Genomic DNA, 21708 nt, shown 5'->3' on the forward strand with positions numbered 1-21708 from the left:
GCCAGCAGTTATTTCTTAAAGTAATTCTAAAAGACTTTGAACATTATACAAAAGAGTTTGGACTTTATTCTTTAATGAGCCATCAAAGGTTTTGGAAAGTTCTGAGTTAATGTATTAATAGTAAGAGCAGCACCATTGGGGATGTGTTAGGACAAAGAAAGATTTTAAGCTGTTAAGAGATCAGTTACTAGATCATGTTAATCTAGGCAGGAATCAGATAGGACTAAACCAAATAAAGGAAAAAGTTGGAACATATATATTAAGTATTTCAGAAGTAGACTCAAGAATTGAATCTCAAGGCAAGGGAGACTCCCAAGATAAATCAGAAATTTCAAACCTGGGTAACTGGAACATCGATAGATAATATTTGACGGGAACAGGAAAGATAAGAGGAAGGGTGCATTTTGAATGATGATGACAAAGAAGGGTGCAAAGTCTAATAGATGGTGAGAGGTGAAAGTTTGAGAAGTACATGTTCTAAAACTTGTGATTTTTTTAAACTAGGTATTTTAAATTCTATTTTTATTTGGGTATAATATGAATACACTAGAGTTCTCCCATTTTACTGTCTAGTTCTATGATTTTTGGTAAATGCACACATTCCTCCAACCAGCACTATGGTCAAGATGAGAGTAGTTCTACCACCCTCAGACATTTCCCCGTGCTCCTTTGTAGTCAGCCCCTTTCACCACCTCCATCTCCTGACAACCTCAAATGACTAAGAGGACTGAACTCCAGGTCCTAGCCTATCCTCACTTCATCGGGACAAATTTTGCTTCAGCTTTTTGTCTTATATATTGGCATTTTACTTTATATTGAATTTGGGGATAGGGTAGAAGAATTACATAGTTAAATGTTTGAAAATCATCATTCTTCTGTGTTACTGATAAAGCTCTTTCTGAGCTGCCTTTATCTCTTTCCTGGATTGTTGATATGGCCTCTGAGTAGGTTTTCTTGTGTTGACCTTTGCTATCTTTAGTCTATTTTCAACAGAGCAGTCAGCATTGTCCTTTTACAATATAAATTAGATCATGTAATTCTTTTTCTCAAAAACTTATAATGGTCCTCTCTTCAGTAAGAATAAAAGCAAGTCCTGAACAGTGCCCTAGAAGGCCGTGAATTCTCTGGGTCCCCATTAATTCTTGAACTTTTTCTCTTTCTACTCTGCATTTTGCTCATTTTGTCTGTTGTATTTAGACTGGCCTCTTTTCTGTTTCTCAAACAGGTCAGTTGTGTGCTTGCCCAGGACCTTTGCCTTACCATTATCTTTAAATTGAGGTGTCATTCACATAACATAAAACCATTTTAAAGTGTGCAATTCACTGGCATTTAGTACATATACAATGTTGTACAACTGTCACCTCTATTTGGAAATGTTAGTTCCGAAACATTTCATCTCTTCCAAATGAGACCATGTCCCCATGAAGCATCCACTTTCTATTCCCTCCTCCTTTCTTCCTGTCTCCCTTCCCCTCTCCCCCTGGCAGCTACTAATCTACCTTCTGTCTCTATGGCTTTACCTATTCTGGATATTTCATATAAGTGACGTCATATAACACATAACCATTTGTTCCTGATTTCTTTCACTTTGGCATAATGTTTTCAAGGTTCAGCCATAGTGTATCAGTACTTCATTCTTTTTATGACCAAATAATATTTCATTATATACATATTGCATATTTTATTCTTCTAGTTTTCCATTGATGGACATTTGGATTGTTTCTACCTTTTGGCTATTGTGAAAGTGCTGCTATGAACACTGATGTACATGGATTTGTTTGAATACCTGTTTTCAGTTGTTTTGGGTATATACCTAGGTGTGGAATTGCTCAGTCATATGGTATTTCTATGTTTAGCTTTCTGAGGAACCACTAAAGTGTTTTCCATACCAGCTGAACCATTTTTTATTCCCACTAGCACTTACTTTTGTCTTTACATCCTCACGTCCTCCCAGTTTTTGCCCATACTTTACCTTCTCTACAAGATCTACTCTAACCACCCTATTTAGCTCTGTAACCTTCTCCTATCCCTGCCCTCACCTCATTAGCATTCTTCCCTCCCTTGTATATATTCCTATTGTGATCTCTTCTTTGGGCACATGTGTAATGTTTCATTATAACTCACTGCCTCTTACGCATTGAAACTTGACTTTTACTCTTCCCTAAGCCATAGGACCGTGCATCTCAATTCTCCATCAGATAGCTGTCATTGCAAGAGTATGTGTAGTTACTTATATAAAAAAAAAATTCCACACATTCATTAAAACTGAGTGATACAGTGGTCGAGAACCCTACTTTATCATCTGCTGAATAACTAGGTTGCAACTTCATGATTTGAACTTATTTTGTTGGTTGGATTTTTTTCAAAGGCTTCTCACAAGTGTAGCAAATTGGACATAATTGTCATACTTTATAAATGCTAATTGAATTTATTTTTCACCCTGGTAACATTAACCTAAAATATAGGTGATATGGATTACTATACAGTATATTAAATTGAAATAGCATTCAAAAATATGTTTTTGTTAAAAATGGTCAGGGGAGTCCTTTTAGCTTGTGACACAATGGCACTTTAAGGGCATGACTTTCTTCAAGCTGTTTCTCTAAAGTCTCTCTTCATTAAGAGAAAAAGCAAAAGCAAGAAAATGCATTTTTAAAGAGATTTGTGCACAGCTGACTCCATAGAACACTAAAACTAGGGTATAATCCCATAAAACATGGGGAGTTCAGGCTGGCGTCTAGGCTGAAGCATTCTACTGTGCTCCTGTACCCACCTTCAGCTATGGTTGAAGCAGCAGGAAGAGGATTAGCTTTAACCTTGAGTTTATAACCTCCTTTTAAATAGGTTTCCTGGCATGAATGTTTTCATGTTTAGAGGCTGAACATTTGATTTGCTCATTTCCATTTACATTTTTTCCATAATCCTTTCCTTTTTAAAACTCAAGTTTAAAAAGCAATTGTGAGACCATTGTCTTCCCCGCAAATTGCTCTTTTGCCAATTTGCTGAGGCTAAGGGTATTCTCAGTAATACAATGATTCTGTGGGTTATTTGGCAAAAATTTAAAAATATTTTAAGCTTGTAAAGTAAGAGAGAAACGTTTTGGTTGTGGTGATTGAGTATTGTTTCTGTTAAATCCAGGTGTCAAAATAGGACTTGAAGATAATTATTATATTTTATGAAAAGGGAACAGAACTGATAGGAAAAAAGTTAAAGAAAACTGGCCACATTTTGGAGATAAAGAGCAGAGCCAAAACCTGATCAACGCCTCCCCAACTGGAAATAGAACCTAGGTTGTAGTTTGCCACCTGAATAACAGGAGAAGAAGCAGGAGCTGGAGGACTCATTCCTTCAAGGATTTTTGTTGACTTGTTGACAAGGCTCCCCTCACCCTGCTCATTGTAGTACTTATTCAGGAAAAGTCCTGTCTTTATAATTACTTTTAAGTTCATTTCATGGCTGAGTATCTGTTTCATACTGTATGAGATCAATTTTTTAAAAACCGCAATGCCATTAGAAGTAATAGATAGCAGTCGGAATTAATCTCTTTGTTTTCTTTATTCCCATGGATTCTTCCTATTTGTGTCCATTTCTGGGTCTCTCACTGGTGGAAAAGTCTCTGCAGACACAGATAATCTTCTCATCTTTCCACAGTACCTTGTATATAGTAGGACCTCGCTAAGACTGGGATTAAAGAACATACTAGAGGCCGTGGGAACCAACTGTATTCAGAGAGACTATTATCTTCTTATCTTCCCTGTCACAAGGCACTGGAGAATATTAATCCTTATAATACAATAAAATATCATTAAACAGTAGTTATCATGATTCTGGTGTAATGACATACAGATTTGTTCTCTCTCTCTCTCTCTCTCTCTCTCTCTAGTCTGTAGGACACAGACTAAAGTTTTAGTTGTTTGACTTTTGATGTGTTACAGGAATCTTGAAATATGATGCACTGTGACTGTTTTTCTTGATTGATCTTTCTTTAACAGAAGCAGACCTTGGGAAGATTTGTTGCAAGAGAGCCGTGTACTAATAGGTAGAAACAGAAATGACTATGAAAACCAGATGTTTTGTCTGGGCTTCTATTGAGAAACAGGGTTTCCATGTTGGCATATATAATTTTTCTCTTGTTTACCCACACTGATTAAAGGCCATTGATCTAGTGGTGTGCACAATTGCTGTGTGCAGTACTCATTTGCATGCTCTTACCACTGTGGTTTCTATACAACATGATATTTCTGTTGGCAATATAAGTTTATTACTTCAGAATGGTCATATTGGAAATCCAGGATATGAGCAATATTTATTTTTATTTAAAATTACTAGGGGGATTTGTTAGACAATGCCTAGTTTCCTGACATTGGCAAGAGGCCTTGAAATTAGGGTTTCCCCCTAATTTTCAAGGGTAGATTTGTATTACATGTACATTTTAACTTGTTATTATTGTAGGATTTTATTTGCTTCGATTTACAAAATTCTATGCTTACTCTATTTTGTCTTCACAAGACTCTAAACTCTTCTCCTTAGGAATATCCAAAAGATATTATTTGTGGTTCTGATCCTAGACTGATTTGGTTTGTTTTCAGAATCTAAACCACTTAAAGAAAAGAAAGAACTGATGATACAGTTATAATTTTATTCTGTTTTAATACTGTGTAGTCTAACATGCTGTGGTACATTTTTCCCACAGGTTCATATCCAGCTTTCAGAGTGGCACCGTGCGATTTTTCTTCCACAGGCCTGGCTTGCATACATGAGTCGAGCTTATCATGCCATTTTACAGGTAATGAAACCACAGGATAGGTTTGCTTTGGCGAAATGTCTCCTTATCTCACGTTTTACTGGAAATGTGTATTTAATATAAAAGCTGTTGGAAAAACAGCACTACCAAAAATGTAATGGTTGTTTTTGCTCATAAAAGAATGTGAGGCATATATATATATATATATATATATATAGCATTGCTGCACTTAAAATTAAACATCGATGCCCCCCAAATCCGTGTCTCCCATCCAGAACTCCCTCCTGAGCGCCACTCTCCTCCATCCTGCTGCCTTCTGGACATCCTGGCTTGGCTGCCCCACAGCACCTGACTTGAGTGCATCCCAAACTGAGCTCATCGTCTTCCATTATACCAGTACTTCCTCAAGCTGGACTTGCTTACATCTCCAGCCTGATCTCTTAAACCTTCCCCCAGATTTTTATGTTTCAGTCTTGTTAAATTTCTTTGTTTTCCTAAACTCAGTATGTCTTTCCTAACCTCTTAGCTTTTACACACACTATTCTTTCTGTCTCTGACCCTGCCATTCCCTCTTTACCCACCTAATTTCTACTTGTTCTTTACCTACCCAATTTCTACTTGTTCTCTAGATCAATTTATCTGGTCAGGCACTGTGTGCCTTACTTCCCTCCCCTTGGATTATATGCCCTTCTTGTGTACTTGCTTAGTTTCTGAGCTTCCCTTTTTGAAGCCCTTATCATGTTAGTTATTTGGCGAGGACCCCCAGTTGTCTCTATGCTCCTAAGGGCAGGAGGTCTGTTGTCTCTGGCCCTGACATAAGTGTCTAGACATACTAGGTGCTCATTAAATGAATGAGATATTCTCAATTTGAGTTTATTTGATCCAATAATATTATAAGTTATAGTTTGTTAATTTTTAAAATTAGAAATAATTTTTAATCAGTTGGGGAATATACAGTTAACAATATAAGAAAACAACTAGCTTAATTGTTTTTCCTAGCTTAAAATTGATTATTAAGGATAATAGGAAAAATCCGATGCTACTTAAGTAATTTATGTCCCAGAATAAGATTTCCATGGAGGGTTAGAAGTGCGGTATTGTGGTTAGAGATAACAGCTCTCCTATAAAATGAGGTGAGGGAGTGAGGGGGGCATAGGATAGGTTGAGATGAATGACTGTCTGGGCAATGGTGTTCTAATCGCAAAACCTTTTTGCAACCCATCTTATGGATCCTAGAACTCGTAAAACACTAATGTATCTTCAGAGATTCTGATTCATTAGAAGTGAATAGGGGACCAGGAATCTCCGTGTTCTACAAGCTGCCAGGTGATTTAAATCCACATAGTCTACCAGCCAAACTTTGAGCAAACGGTTTTAGAAGATCCTCTAAATGTACTATAATCTGCATTTTAAAGATGTTCCTTTGGAATCATCGTTTTCTTTTGCTTATTGTTTCCTTACTCAATTTTTATCTTCAGCAGCATCTGGGCACCCAGCATGTTTTGGATAAATGCATGAGTGAATGAATGAATGACTCACGTCTCTATATTTCTTTAACAGCCAATTACAGTTTTTAGTCAGGAAGCATGAGATTGCAAGTCAGAGTATGCACTTTTTCTCACATTCATTTTTCCCCAAGTAATGTTGAGTTTTTTCTTCACCAAACTATGGAACATGTTTTATTGGGGAGGTCCCAAGCTGGGTGTGTGGGACACTGAGGGCACTCCTTCCTCACAATGAGCTCCCAGTCCACTGGGGGAGGCTAACATGCCCAATAGCAATTCCAGTACAATATCTTTGGTACATTAATAAAGGATGTTCAAAATGCTATGGGCACCTGGAGAAAGGGATGAAGAGCTCCTCCTCCTGCAGAATGAACTGAGAATTCTATTTAGCTCTTAGTGTAAGAGGCTAAATTGAATAGGATTATAGTATAATTCTGCAGATGACTTGCAATTGATTAAAAAAAAAAGCCGTGATTTTTTTTTAATAACGGCTATGGTTTGTTGAGTAACTAGTGTGTGTCCAATACTTAACATATATTATTTCAATTAATCTGTACAGAAACCCTTTGAAGTGGATGTTATTAACCCCATGTATAATAGGATTATAGATGGGGAAGCAGGGTTAGCTAGGAAAGCAAAGCAAACAGTTCAGGAACCCAACAGGCACTAAATGAAAATACAGGAACTTAACCTGGATTTGTCTGACTCCAGAGCCTTAGCCTTTTCCACTGTGCCATGTATCTTCCCTAACACTGTCATTAGTTGTTATAATAAATAATGCAAGTTTGTTTAATGTTTTAAAGGGCAGATCTATTTGATCTATGAAAAACTTGTAGATTTTTCATGATTTTTAGCAATGCGGGTCAATTATTCTGCTATTAAGGTGATGGTTGGTATCTTTATTTATCATTTAAAATCCCTTAACTTTGGATTTCTAGTAAGTCCAGTTCCATTGAGAATTAGTGACAAAAGAAGAGAAAGTGAAAGGATGGATTAAAATGAGATTTGCAGTATTATTTAAAAGTACAGCAGTGTGTTTTAGGCTATCACTATTACTTGAAAGTACACTGATGCATTTACGCTTAAACAAGTTTTTTAAATGAGTCCACATACTTAAATAGAGTTTATGGTATCTTGGAATAATTGGAGCAACTGCCAGACTCCTTGTCTATATCAAGAATTTCTGTCCTAGAAGACACTTTTTCTGTACAGGAATTACAGTTACTTCCATCTGGTGCTAGACATATTTTTTAGCATTAAACTAGAGGATCATTTCGAGGAGCAATGTTTTATTCAATTAAACCTAGGAAACCCACTAAAAGGTACATTCTCCATTACTTCCTGGAGGCTAATTAGGATGTAAGTCTGAGATCTGAACACTACTTGTAGCTTCTGCTTAGATGTCTGCTTCAAGCCTTACCTAATTTTTCCGTAGGAACCTGGGGTTTTTAACTATAAGCATATCAAAGTGGTTGACATGGAGAGGTATTTAGATTTCTTCCCATTAAGATGAAAAATGCAGATAGAAGCTGACTGACAGTACAGAGGCCATTTTGGTTAGGAGCCCTCTACAGTCTTTATCTTGTTACCCTTCTGGGATGCTGTGGAGGTTAAGGTCTCCAGCCTTTGTGAAAAGGACTTTGGAATTGTAAATATGATCTCAAACAGGAGAGAGGTATGAAAGCAAATTAACTGTAGACGTTTTTTTCCTGAATTGGCCGTCTAGTTGCCAAATAATCTGAAATCAGAGCCCAGATCAGGAACTGCGGCTTCTAATAAGTTACTCTATGACAGCTTATACTTTTTTTCCTTTTTTGTGTGTGTATGTTTGTTTTGTTTTAAATGTATAGGAAGCTAGGTGAAATTACTTACTATAATCAACAAGTTCTTATGGTATAGGCTAAAGATGAAAAATCAGAGGGGATAGCTAGATTAATCATTGGAATCTACAGGCAATCCAAAAATCCTCAATTCAGGTGATCACTGTAGCCATTTTGCTCCCAATAAGTTTTTCTCAAAAATGTTAGTCAGAAAAGCAGAGATGACTGAGATGAATGCTGCTGGATCTCTCTATTACCAGTACGTCAAGAATTGGAAGGCAACATGGATCTGAGTAAATAGCCCAACATAGATTGGCTGGCAGGGATTAATGAGGGAGACATTCCAGAAAAGGAGATGGAAAAGAACAGACTCAGAGAAAGAAAAAACATGAAAACGACTTAGTCACAATAGAATGGTTGTGCTGGTTTGTGACTGCAGGGAAGATTAAAATGGTAGGCCTTCTTAAGAAGGTACATGTATTCTAGTTTTCTTGTTTATTTTTTGTTTATTTTTAAACGAATTTTAAACTTTTAATTTCTTGTTCCTTGCCTTTTTTGGAAAAGCATTATAGGAAATGTTTTAGGGGTAAGGAGGCATAATTTAAGAAGCATAACTGAGACAGGCAATAAAAATTGTTTTATACTTTGTTTTGCCTGGACTCCTGGGAGACCAATATTAATATCTTGCTAGTTTCCAAGAAACAAACAGGAGAGTGAAAGGGCCAGAATTCTATCTTTGAAAGTGTGGAGAATGAGGATGGATATGATTGAAGCAAACAAACTATGAAGGATGTGAATAGAGTGTCCATTACATCTCAGAGTGCCTGAACTGGCGAGCCCCAGGGTATGGTGAGTTGGGAGTTGTGCTAAATACGCAAACTCTGTAGTTTGATAAATAGTCTTTGACCTCACAGGGTGAGTAACTGTGAGAAGTACTAGGACATACAACTTTATAGTCTGGATATTACATTTTTGGGAACCTCTTACTCCATGAGATTATACAGGTAAAAATATGGATTATTTCAGGAGATATTTAGATAAATTCATGAAAGATGGTTTTGTAAGAAAATAAGGGGGGGGGGTAGAGATATTTGGTTATTGACAACAAATCTAATAACGGTAGCTATTGTTTGTTATCAGGCACTATGCTAAATAGGCACTTTTTTATATTATTCAGTGTCATGCTTTAATACCATGAGATATTTGTTGGCCACATTTTACAAATGAGGGAACTGAAGCTTAGAGAAGTGAAGTAACTTGCCTGAGTTTACGCAGCCAGTAAGTGTAAATGGCATTAGGCCAAGGCATTCTGAGCCTATGTCCTTAACTCTTCAATGTGTATCACTTTTATAAGTATGGAGAGATATATACTTTTCTTCTATAGACTATATCTTAGAACTCTAAAATCAATAAGAAAAAGACAGCTAATAGAAAAATGGACAGAATAGAAAAATTCTGATAGTTAAGTAAGATGTGAAAAGATGCCCAATCTCACTAGTAAATAGTGAGATAACATTAAAACCATAGTGAAGACCATTTCATATCCACCAAAATGGTAAAAATTAAAAGCCTGAAAGTTCTGAATGCTGGTGAGAATATGAAGTAACCAGAACTCTTGTTTACTGCTTGTGAGATGTAAACTGGCACATCTACTTCTGCTAATGGTTGGGCATTACACTGCTGAATTCTTGTCCAAGTTAGGGCCCATTAACAAATCAATATTTTAATCACATTTAGATAACGTAATTGGTGATGGAGTAGAAGGGGAAGCATCTGATTAAAATAATTCTGAGTAAAAAAATGGAAAAGATAATACATATTTAAAGGCCTTGGACTTGAACAATGTTAGCAATATTTTTTTTTACATGGTAGAATTTGGGAATTATGGTATCTATTTTTATAAGTTCACTCAAGAAATAGAATTGTGATGTGGAGCTGTTGGAGAATAAATTATGTTGTATCTTACCTGAATCTTAAGTGTTATGTGCTTTATCTAGCTTGTTTTCTACGTTTCTGTTGTAATACTGGTATATGTCCCTCAATCTTGGTATATTTTGGTGTTAGCTAAAATTATCAGTTGCTAACAAAGGCAGATCACTAGCATGTAGGAGATTTTTTAAATGGGGCCTCTGAAATTCAAATTTGATTCAGTAAGTATCCCAAAATGAAATTCTCTGCACTAAATTTGCCAAACGTACAACTTCTCTAGGATTTTACCTCTTTGGTGAATGTAGAAATACCTGAGCATTGATGTGATGATTTCTCCTCACACATTCTTTTTCATAATCTAATATCCTATCCTGAATACTTAAGGCCAAATGGGAAATGATATATCTGTGTTTTCCAAAGAAATTTTAAAATCACTTCAGCCATCGAGTTTGCATGCTGATTTATGCTGTGATTTTTGCAGGGAAGACTAGGAGAGCTGGAGTTGCAGTTAAAACATGCAAAAGAAGAACCCGAGGAGGTGCAGTACAAAAAGAGCACAGCCTGGCTCTGGTAAGGGTTCCTGTTCAGCTGCCCATTATTTGTCATGGGAAGTGAGCTATGAGGGGAAAGGTAACTACTTTAAAGGCTTTAAGATTAGTAGGTTTAACTTCTATATGAGCCTGAAGGGGAAATGACAGAAGAGCTGATAGATGTATTCCCTAGATAGAAGATGGAGAGCTTTATTTATAAATTATACATACACACACACACACACACACACACACACACACACATTCTAAAACAATGTGGAAACAGTTTGCTTTTTCCCTTTTCCACCTGTAACTGATTATTTTATATGCTTTTGAATGAAAAATTCTGTTTTTCCCACTCTGTTCATTGCTTTCCTACCTCACATGTAGTCAAGGATTACTTCTCCCCTCTTCTGCTCCCCTCTTCCCCAAGACATAATTATTAGGAGCAACTTTACCACATCATGGCTTTAATTTCTTTGGCAGACATTTCCTAGGGAATTCCCACTATATTATCTAGAAATATATTAGTACTGGCTCATAAAAGCAACTTAAATTGTTACATGGGTTGAGAAGAATACCTTATCAGATTTGTGTGTCACCAGCCTAAATGTAAGTAAAGTGCCTAAATAGCTTTGCCTACAACCACAGGTTGCTTTAATCTGAAAATCTGTCCAACGGTTATTTAATTATAGGTTTTCATTTACTGACAATTGGCTTATGTAGAAAAGCAGAAACTGCGTGTGTGTGTTTGATTAATTGTATTCTAAGCCATATTTTCTAGATTTGTAAAAAAAAAAAAAAGGCAATGAAGTTTAAACATTATGATATTGGATTTAGGATTAGAGGGTTTTGCATCCTATTTGCTCATACCTTTTGCATCTATTTTTAATTTAATCATCTGAAAGTGATAATTGGTGAAGTAGTATATTTGCTAAGTTCTTTAAAATATGTAGAAAGACTTATCGATACATATTGCTGGTGAAAACTCATGGGCTGTGTATATATGGGTATAAAGGAGACAGGTCCCTAGAAGTTTCTTAAGAATGATATAGGCTGGGTGTGGTGGTTTACACCTGTAGTCCTAGCATTTTGGAAGGCCAAGGCAGGTGGATCATTGAACCCAGGAGTTCAAGGCCAGCTTGGGCAACATGGCAAAACCCTGTCTTTATTAAAAAAAAAAAAAAGAAAGAAAGAAAGAAAAAAACATTTAGTTAAACCTGCAGTGACTAATAAGCTACCTTGAAGCAAGCTTTTCATCATCCTCACTTAACTGGAACACAATCCCAAATCTAAGTAAAGTCGTCACTTGATTTATTATTTCAAAAAGTATTTATTGAGTGTCTGTCATGTGCCAGGCACTGTTCTAAGCACAGAGGAACAGTAGTGAATAAAGCCCCTTCTTTGTCCTTCCAAAGCTTATACTTGAGTAGATGGAAACCTATAATAAGCAAATAAACAAATGGAATATGATAGAAGGTGATTCGTGGAAGAAAAATAAAGTATGGTAAAGGGAATAGAGAGTGAATGAGGCTTGAGGGAGGTTGGGGGGCGGTGCTACCATTTTCTGTAGGGTGTTCAGAGTCTTTTTAATAATGTGACATTTGAATGAGACCTGAAAGAAGTGGTGGAGTGAGCCAAGCTGATATGCAGAAGAGCATTCTAGGAAGAGGAAACAGTGAATTCATCACAGGCCCTGGGAGTGTACCTGGCAAAGCCTGTGTGGCATAGAGAGAGCAAGGATGGAAGTAGTGGACATAAGAGTAGAGAAGTTCGGGAGATTGCAGGGTGGAGAGTCTTTGTCAGCCCAAAGAGGACTTTGTGAGTGAGATGGAAAAACATTGGCAGATCTTAATCATAGAATTCGACTCATGATTTAAAAGGACCACTCTAGCTGTTATGTTGAAAATACACCCTGCGGGGCATGGTTAGGAGTCTGTTGCAATAATTTAGGCAAGAGATAATAGTGTTTTAGACTAGGATGTTATTGTGGAAACGTACATTGATTTTGAATCATTTTAAGCAGATACCATATGATATAAATGCTAATACTTGAAATAAAGGATGTGAAAGAAAGGGATCAATCAAAGATACCCCAAGATTTTAACTCTAAACAAAAGTATGGCATTTCCATTTAAGACAAGGAAGACTAGAGAAAAGCAGGTCTGTGTAGAGTAGGAATCAGATTTTGGACTTAGGCCTGAGATGCCTCATTAGCCTCCAGTTAGAGATAGCAAGCAGATTGTTGACTAGTCTGTAGTTCCAGGGAGAGCTCAGGGCTAGAGAGGTGAATTTAGTAAACATCAGCATATTAATGGCATTTAAAATCATGATGCTGGGTAAGGTCACTTAGGGAGTGAATACAGAAAGAGAAGGTTTCAAAAGATTGAGCCCTGGTTCTATATTTAAAGGTGGGGAAGATGAAGAGGGAACCAATAAAGCAGATGGAAAATTAGTTATCAGTGATGTAGAAAAAGAAACAAAAAAGGGTAAAATCTTAAAAGCCAAGGAAAGAAGGCATTCTAAGAAAGGAATAACCAACTGTGTCAAATGCTGCTGTTAGGCTGCAGAAGATAGGGACTGAGAATTGAGCATTAGATTCAGTCTCTTGAAAATAATTGGTGATCATGACGGGAGCTGTTTTGGTAAGAGTTATTGAGACAAAAGCCAGAATCTAGAGAGAGTAGAAGGAGATAACTAGGGTCATCAAGTATAGATAATGTTTTACAGGAGTTTTGATGTATAACAGACTAAGAAATGGGGCAATAGCTGGTGGGCTTGTTCTTCTTTGTTATTTTAGAGGATGAATACTACAGTAGGTTCACATGCTAAGGGGAATAATACAAGTAGAGATGGAAAAATGTGTGATGCAGCAGAGAGGAGGGAGTAGAGAAGCTTTAGTGCACAAGTGGAAGGTTTGACCTTAAATGTAAGTATACATAGGTCATCATTTGTAAATATCCCACATTGACCAGTGAAATATTACATTGAATGGACTATATTCCATTTAGGAACACAGAAACTAGACAGTACATTTTAGAGAAATTTACAGTCAAATGCTTTTGAAAAATAAAAGATTGGGATCTATAGGAGGTATTGCACCTGTCTGAAAAACTTGCCTCTTAAGAGTGACTCATTCTCAGAGTGCTGAATAGCTAAGATTTTATTATATATCAAATGTAAATATTTATGAATGTCAATATAATTTGTATTTAAATGCAATAACTTTAATAATATTTATGAAACCTTTAAATTTATAAAATTCAATGTTTATATTGAAAACAATCCTTTTAAAAAAGTAAATTTGACAGCAAGTGGTTATTTTTTACTTTATCTTGAAAATTCTATATTGAATTTAAAAATTAGGTTCTGTAAATATTTGAATTGTACATACCTTCTTTCTAACCCACAAGTATAATTATTTTCTTTTGGCTTTCCTGTGACTATATAACCAAAGTTTGAAATTGCATTTTCTATAAACACATAGCAACTATTTCATATGTACAATTTGGAAATTGTAAATTGATGTTTTGGTGAGCTCTCAGGTAAAAAAGAGAGACTGTCTTAGTCCATTTGGGCTTCAAAATGCCACCACATTGGGGATTAGGATTTCAACTTGTGAATTTGGTGGGGTATGCAAACATTCAGTTCATTGTAGAGACTAATATAACGGACACTTGTATACGCGCCACTCCATCTGAGATAATACTGTTACAGTGCTGTCGTATATCCCCTCTCAGTTACACATTCACTTCCTCCTTGCCTCCACTCAGTGACCTCATGAACAGGAAAATGAAGCTGTCTTTGAAGCAGAGCCCTTATTACAGTTCTTTCACCTTACACTGAAATTCTAGTACAGTTTTAAGATCTGGAGCCATTGCTGGATGTTCTTATTAATTGATAAAAAAGAGAAAGGAATGATTTCTTGTTCTACCATAAACTCTTATTTATTTTCCATCTTTATTGCAGGGTTAGAGACATGCTGACTGATGAAATCACCAAGGCAGCTGCAAAGTAAGATCCATTTAGTCTTTTATCAAAATTTTTTATAAATACTTTTTCCTGGCAGGTACATGGTACATACATTTTCTTCTTTTAGGACATGTCATAACTTTAAGGATTTTAAAGTACTCTTCAATTATTTTTCAAAAAAATTAATCGTTACCCTTTCTTATAGTAGGTGAATTCTTACTACATGTCTTTTTGTGAAAATACAGAGGGATTGGTACTAACATATAACTTTTACATCAGGAGTCACTGAAGTTGAGCTCCTACTATATACCTAACAGATGACATGTGCTTTGGCGTAGACTTAAAGGATTGTAATTTAGTTCAAGGGGATAAAAAAAAAATCCTTGCTAATATGAGTTATGTTGGTAGTACTTCCTTTTGTTCCATTGGTGTTATTGGGTTCAACATATCTAAAAATTGAATTTTTAAATGCTAAAAACTAATGCCAAGGCCCATTAAAAAAGCAGTTTTAGTCATATGCTTATGGTGTTTTAACAAAAATTACCTGATTGTCACTGCCTTGATCGTTTTTATTTACCTTAAGCCAGCTCTCACTAAAAAATACCCAGAACTTGCTTGAACAATCTCTTCAGGTTCCTTTGTTAACTAATAAGTTGACTAATTGTTCCTGGCAGTAAGTTACATGCCAGTTACACTCCTCCCTTCCACCATCTCCTTTAACTTCTGCCATTTCTGTTTGACTCCTTTCTTTTTTGCCTTCAGCTAACATGGATATACCTTTGACCTAGAGAATTTCATGTATATTGAAAGTCCATATCATCTAGAAATTTTTAATTGTAGTATAGTCTATCCTTTTCATGTCGCAAAACCTTCTGTAGCTAAATAGATTTTGCCTTAAAGACAAAACAAAAAATGATCTACCTTAGAGTTAGCTTTCTATTAGTAATTTCTTAAACAGACACTTAACTGTGAAGTCTGATCTCAGCAGATTATTACTATTCAGTCTCATGTCTTCTGGATAAAGAGAAATAGAAGTGATAATCCTCCCCGACTCAGTCCTATGGAAGGCTCTGGGAGATACCTGTTGATAAAATGAAAACTAAAGTACAGAGAGCTTAGATAGAGACTCATTTATGTCTTTTTTTTCCAGTTTGGTGAATTGCAGACACAGTGGGAGAGGGCACAGTTGCATATCAGAGGGGGAGGGGATGCTGGGATGAGAATGCAGGCTGTCTTTGACCTTTACCTGTCATAGTTTGTTCTCTTAGGTAGTCTACGTAGATCCTATTAAAAGCAGTGCTCTGACCTTTGCAACAAAAAGCTTGAATGCAGAAGAAACTACCAACTTTCTCCTAAAGCACATTATAATTTCTCCTGTCTAGTAGCTATTGCAATTTTCCATTCTAAAATTGTATTCCAGGGTGATTGTGATCTTCAGATTCATAAAGCATCACTTCATGACTAGTACCTAAAGAAAGTGTGTTCACATGAGTAAAAATAATTCATATTCTCGTGGCATTACCTTCTCATCAAAACTTACAAAGTATTTTATAGACCTTATTTTAATAAAGCAATCTTGACAATACTAGGAATGGCAGCAAGTGAATAAGAGATATTTTAGGTCTGGAGGCTGAGAGACTGGTGATAGAGCAGGGGAAAAATATCATTCTGTCACCCTGTCGTCTTCTTCCCAACCCTGTGAGGTCTTCACCACTGCCCACTGCCAGCTTAGCTTCCCTATCCTTAGCTACGGCTGCCACAGGCTGATTTGGGTCAGGATAGGGCTTGTTTTGTTCAGAGCTAGAAGTTAAATGCAAAAAGTAAAATGCCAATCATGGGAAGATCCTGGTTTGTTCATTTAATAACCTTTTTAAAGCTTCAGGGATGGGGTAAGGGAGAATCAGAACACGTATAAAACCTGATGATTGATGTAAATTTATTTCCATTATTATTTATTAAACAGACTTAAACCCAAAGATAAAAATCCCTAAAGTATTGAGTCACTTTACTAATATGTAATGTAATACTTTGTCCGTAAGAAAGCATCAGTGTAACTCATCCTTCCTTGTGCTTTTTAATTAGATTAATAACATCATTTTGTTTTAAAGGACAATTTAATTAAAATGTCAGTGGTGTTGCCTAAATAAATACTGTATGGATGCTGACATGTTATTATGCAAATTAGTTGTTGCCATTTGACTGTTAGCGGATAGTTATTGAGCAACAAGGTGATGAGTTTTTACTGAACCAGTTATAGATTCCCACCTCTCCAGCTCCTCCTTGAATTCATTTCACTAAGTATGTATTGAGTACCTTCTATCCATAAGTCATTGTGGCAGGCATGAAGGGAATGCGAAAAGTTAGTCATGGTACCTTTGTGAAATGTGTAACTTGGCCTAGGGCTGCACTGTGTAGAGTGGACTAGGTTTTTAATTCAAAGATTATTGTGCAAATATTCGTTCATTCTGCAACCAAAGATCTTATTACCAGTGGTTTTAAATAAATTTTTCTCCATTACTTAAGAACAATACATACTCAGGTATGTCAAGACTAGTGAAGGATTTGAAATAAAATAGTTTTTGGTACTGTTTTAAAACTGAGGCTAATTTCTCTTTCAGAATTTTGGGGTTAAAAATAACTTTTTATGTTATCTTATCTAATGTATTTGTTTTATGACATTTGATATCCAGATTCTAGTGACCTCATGTTTTCTGCAGGATAATAAAACTGGGACTCTAATTCTCAGCTCACTCAGAATTTAAAACTATTTTTAAAACTCAGCTTTAGGGATTCATGACCATTTTACAGTAGGAAAGGCCTCAGGATATTCTGTTAAAAGAAAGAGATACTATTAGAAATAAAATATTTAATTTTGTTTTTGTTAAATGATTTTATGGCTAGGGCACCTAGGAGTGACCAAATCCCACCTTGTTTCCTTGTGTTTTCTTATTAGCTATATGAGTGCTTAGTAATTCTCTTTGCAGAACTCTAGCAAAACCCAACTTGGAGCCATCTGCTTAGACCTCAAGGCTTCCTTCCCATTCTCTCCTCCAACCCTCCCCATTATAAATGTTGATGTCTTATTAACTTTTGACGGGCCTCATGGAGGAATAAATTGAAGTGGAGGAGGGGTGAACAAAATGATCAAGACTTCAAGCCTTCACAGAGCTAAACCACTCTAAAGTGGGACTGAGAGGGGGAAGGAGGGATGGGCAAATAGGCAGATGGAAGGATTTGTTAATGGCAAGTCCTGAGTCCCATTCTTACCAAATGGAAGCAGAAATGCAAGAAAACATGTGTGCGCCAACAATTTAATACCCACTGACTCAGTGTTCAATTGAGACTATGGCTTGGGACTGGAGGTACTAGGCTCATTAAGGGAGCAGAGTTGAAAATCTTCCTTATCCCTCACATCTGCTGTAGTCCTGCCCTGAGGTAAGCAGGAAGTGGTTCTTGGATCATGCACTGAATTCAGATTCAAGTTTCAAGTCCAAATTTTGGGGAACATTGTCTGTATTCATGGGAAACCACATCATAGGACTGAGAACTGAACAATCTGATGGTATGGGTGCTCTTATTGCTGGAGTTCTGTTATAACAGAATTGGCAAACCTAGAGCATCTCATTGATGTCCCATAGGGGACTTTATAGGATCAGCTTGGAATTATGGAATAATATTAAATGTACATTTTCAAGTGGTAAGTATATTAAAAAGGTTCAGGTTTTTGTGTTAAATTCTGAAGTCAAACAAAAGAGTTTATTGCTAATATTAGAAGGTTACCATTTAGATGATATAAAAAGGCAAGTTTCAGACCAAATAGTCTAAAAACAGCGCTTTTTCCTTTGTATTTTATCTGGGGTCTCCAAATTATATTTCAAACTGACTTTCAGGTTGATAGCTTTGCCATATTAAGAGAAAGAAGGAGAGGATAATAATGAGTGAGAAAAGCTGCCATGTGTCAAATTGTAAGGTGTTCAATCTGAAGTGGTTTGCTAGAAGCCAGTTCAACGTACCAGTGCTTCAGAAAAGCCAAAGAGCCTTCTATTCGGCTGGGCTTATTGACATAACTGTCTTAGTTATGTTTTTAGAACGAATCAATAATTTTAAATAGGCCAAAAATGACACAAAAGAGAGCCTAGGAAATGTAATGTTAAATGATGAAATAAAAATTTAGGAAGAAACAACTTACTAAGCTTGGATTTTTAAGTTATAAAAAGGCATAATGACCCATACTACATTGATAAGAGTTCAGAATCAACTCTAGAGTCAGAAGGAAGGAAAGAAACTGTTGGCCTCAGGGAACAAACAGACCTGCATTTACAAGACTCTGTGAAGGAATACAAGTTGCTTTTTGACTTCTTCTACCCTCCTATATTAACTCTTCCTCTTCTCCTGGTTAATACCAAAGTTCTCTGTTGAATTTTTTTTCCTTTTGAACAGGGAGAGTCCGGTAGTGAAAGGCAATGCGCTGTTAGCTCTAAGCAGCCTTGCTGTCGTCGTGTCTAGACATGAAGCCAGCCTCTCCTCAGACTCTGACGGGCTCCTGGAGGTTAGTTGGGGTAATTTAAACAATTGGGCTTTGGTTATGTCTTTTTAAGCCTGGCTTTAAGTAGCCTGGCCCTGGGCTTACAAGGTTAGATTCTGTGATTATGGCACCAAGTTATAGTACTTGATGGGTCTTTATACTGTGAGCCTTAGTATCTTCCTAACTTTGCTGCTTTTCTGTTTTCCTTTCTCCATCACAGTTAAGTGGTCATATCTATTTGAAGGTGCCAATGTTATGCCATAGGGTTTATCTTTTTGTATTTACATCAGTGGTAACCAATCTTACAAGGTTAAGTAGGCTTACTGAAAGTGAACAATGCTGTCAAAATGATAAATAAGCAGTGTTTATTGACTGAAAAAAATGTACTTTGCATTTTAATTGTAGATGTCAATGACAAAGTGCCTATTAATTTTTGCAAGGCAGTTATTTCTTAATTAAACATGTGGTGAGCTGGCCACTGTTCATTTCCAATGTACTTTCTTGGATAATTCATATCTGTCTAAATAAAAAGGCATGAATTTATTCTTGTTTTAAGTCTCATTATCTGGTAGCCATCATCATATAGAGACGACATAACTGAGTTGTTAAAAAATATAGACTTTGGAATAGGAAAGTCCTATATTTAGATCCTATTACCTCCACTTACTACCTCTGTGGCCTATTTGTAGCAATTTCCTCTTTCAGAACCTATTTCCCCATCTGTAAAGTGGAGGGATAACAATACTCACCAGATAGGATTATTGGAAGGATTAATGAATTAATATATATGAAGCACAACAGCTCGTAGATACTAAGCCCTCATTAATAATAACCATTCAAAACTATTCAGTCTGTCTTTGTCCTCAAGGAGTATCTTATGGGCTAGCTGTATTCTATTTTTGTTGTGGGTTTTTTTGGTGGTACACTAAAAACAACCAACTCTGATGACTCATTTAAACAAAAAAGGAACAGGAAGTATATGGAATCTAGAAGCCCATGGAATTGAAGGCAAAGCTTAAAAACTGAGTTTTGGGAAAAACAAGAACCAAGGCAAGTTGGGGAGTCCAGGCAACAGGTACTAACGAAACATCTAAGCAGACCACCTCCAGTGGGCGAGAACAACTTCAGTCATTTATTGTCCTTGTATCACTTACTTAAAATTCAGAGTCCCTTGGGTCCTAAGCCTACCCCTTGGATAGTGTAGGACAGCTAGCTTGATTGAGCATTTAACCTTCAAATAGGGGGGAAGACGGAACTCTGCAAAGGATGCTACTACCAGTAAACAGAGAATTGGTGCTGTGTAGCAAAAGCCATGGATATATATTACATGTAGGGAAGGGAAAGAGGCCAAGGGATTATTACATGAATGATATTAGTTAATTACCCTATGAAAATTTAATTTTAAACTTAGAATCTTACTGATAAGAAAGATGGAAATTTTATAGAGAGGAAATGTTTCATGTCTTTCAGAGAGCCATGGAATATTTTAACAGAGGCAACATGCTGCATAGATCTACAACCTAAAAAGTCAATGCCCCTTTCAATGATCCCTTCACTTTGGTGTTATTTTTGTCAAACTACCAGTTATACAGTATTTTCCCCAGTAATAAAGGGGTCTAGCTCAGAGTTTGAGTTCCAGCCTTTCTCACTTTCTCCTCCACACCAACACACTGCAACACACATTGAGAAACCACACAGTCCAACGATAGGGCTTTGCTTTTATTCATGATGACCTTGCGTTTAGCTATTACTCAATGCAAATTCAAGACCTCATTATTTAATTAAAGTTGAAACTTTCAAACATTATTCAAACCTGCATATGACCACCAACAAAAAATTTGAAGATGTGACAGCCATGTTTGATTCAAGGAATTACAATAATTCCAGTTACCATGTGAGTTAATGAATGCTTTTGACATCCATGGTCATGAGTGACTTTAATAACCAAGTTTTATTTTTAATGAGTGGGATTTTGTTGTTTTGGTTTCGTGTTCTCTTTCCTCTTCTTTGTCAAACTGAAGATGATTCATGTTTTCTACCTAATCTTTCAGTGAGTTAGGTGAATGTTGTCAAGATGCTTGAAATGACAACTAAATGTTAATAGTCACCAGAAATGCTAGAGATGTTGATCAGAATTTTGTGGGATGTTTATTGCCTCCTTTGTCAAATAAGAAGTCATAGAAATGAGAATTTTTGAATTGTGTTTTTTGCACATCTGTCCTTTTAACCTCCATATTATCTTCACTATGATTCACTCAACGCAGGAGAGCTCTGAAGAGCTCTTGGATAGTTCTGTTTTGCAGCATCTATCCTCTTCTGCTAACTTGTTCATAAAAGGTAAACCTTATTTCTTTTGGGGCACAGGTGAGGGTAAAATGTGTATTTGTCAACTACCTGTACATCTCATACGTGCAAGCTCATAGTCCAAGCAGATGAAATTTACTTTTTTATGATAATACTTTATTGTTTAATATAGAAGGGAGTTGCACCTTGGATTTAGAAATAATCTTTAGATTTGTTTTCTTTTTTCCATAATCATTTCATGTTTTTATTTCATCTGCAGGTTCAACCTAATTTCCTTTCAATGAAAGAGTGGATTTCCATGGTACTTGATACACTCTTGGTCATTGTGGATAGCCATTACCAACCCAGAGGGCGGCTTCTCTCCTGGTTTTATTATGTA

The 21708-nt window shown here is 36.3% G+C and overlaps 1 protein-coding gene across 5 annotated transcripts in view; it reads left to right on the top strand.

Annotated features, from left to right (window-relative positions):
- The window catches only part of FOCAD (focadhesin), a 322164-nt gene that overhangs the window by 230906 nt on the left and 69550 nt on the right, over positions 1–21708 (top strand). For all 5 annotated transcript variants that reach the window (XM_073021655.1, XM_073021653.1, XM_073021657.1 and 2 more), the window contains 5 exons: positions 4694–4786; positions 10480–10568; positions 14498–14542; positions 18941–19049; positions 21589–21705. In XM_073021655.1, the coding sequence (XP_072877756.1) occupies positions 4694–4786; positions 10480–10568; positions 14498–14542; positions 18941–19049; positions 21589–21705 (453 nt within the window). The remainder of the gene's footprint in view (positions 1–4693; positions 4787–10479; positions 10569–14497; positions 14543–18940; positions 19050–21588; positions 21706–21708) is intronic.

Source organism: Chlorocebus sabaeus, chromosome 12 (genome assembly GCF_047675955.1).
Source record: "Chlorocebus sabaeus isolate Y175 chromosome 12, mChlSab1.0.hap1, whole genome shotgun sequence".
NCBI lineage: Eukaryota > Metazoa > Chordata > Mammalia > Primates > Cercopithecidae > Chlorocebus > Chlorocebus sabaeus.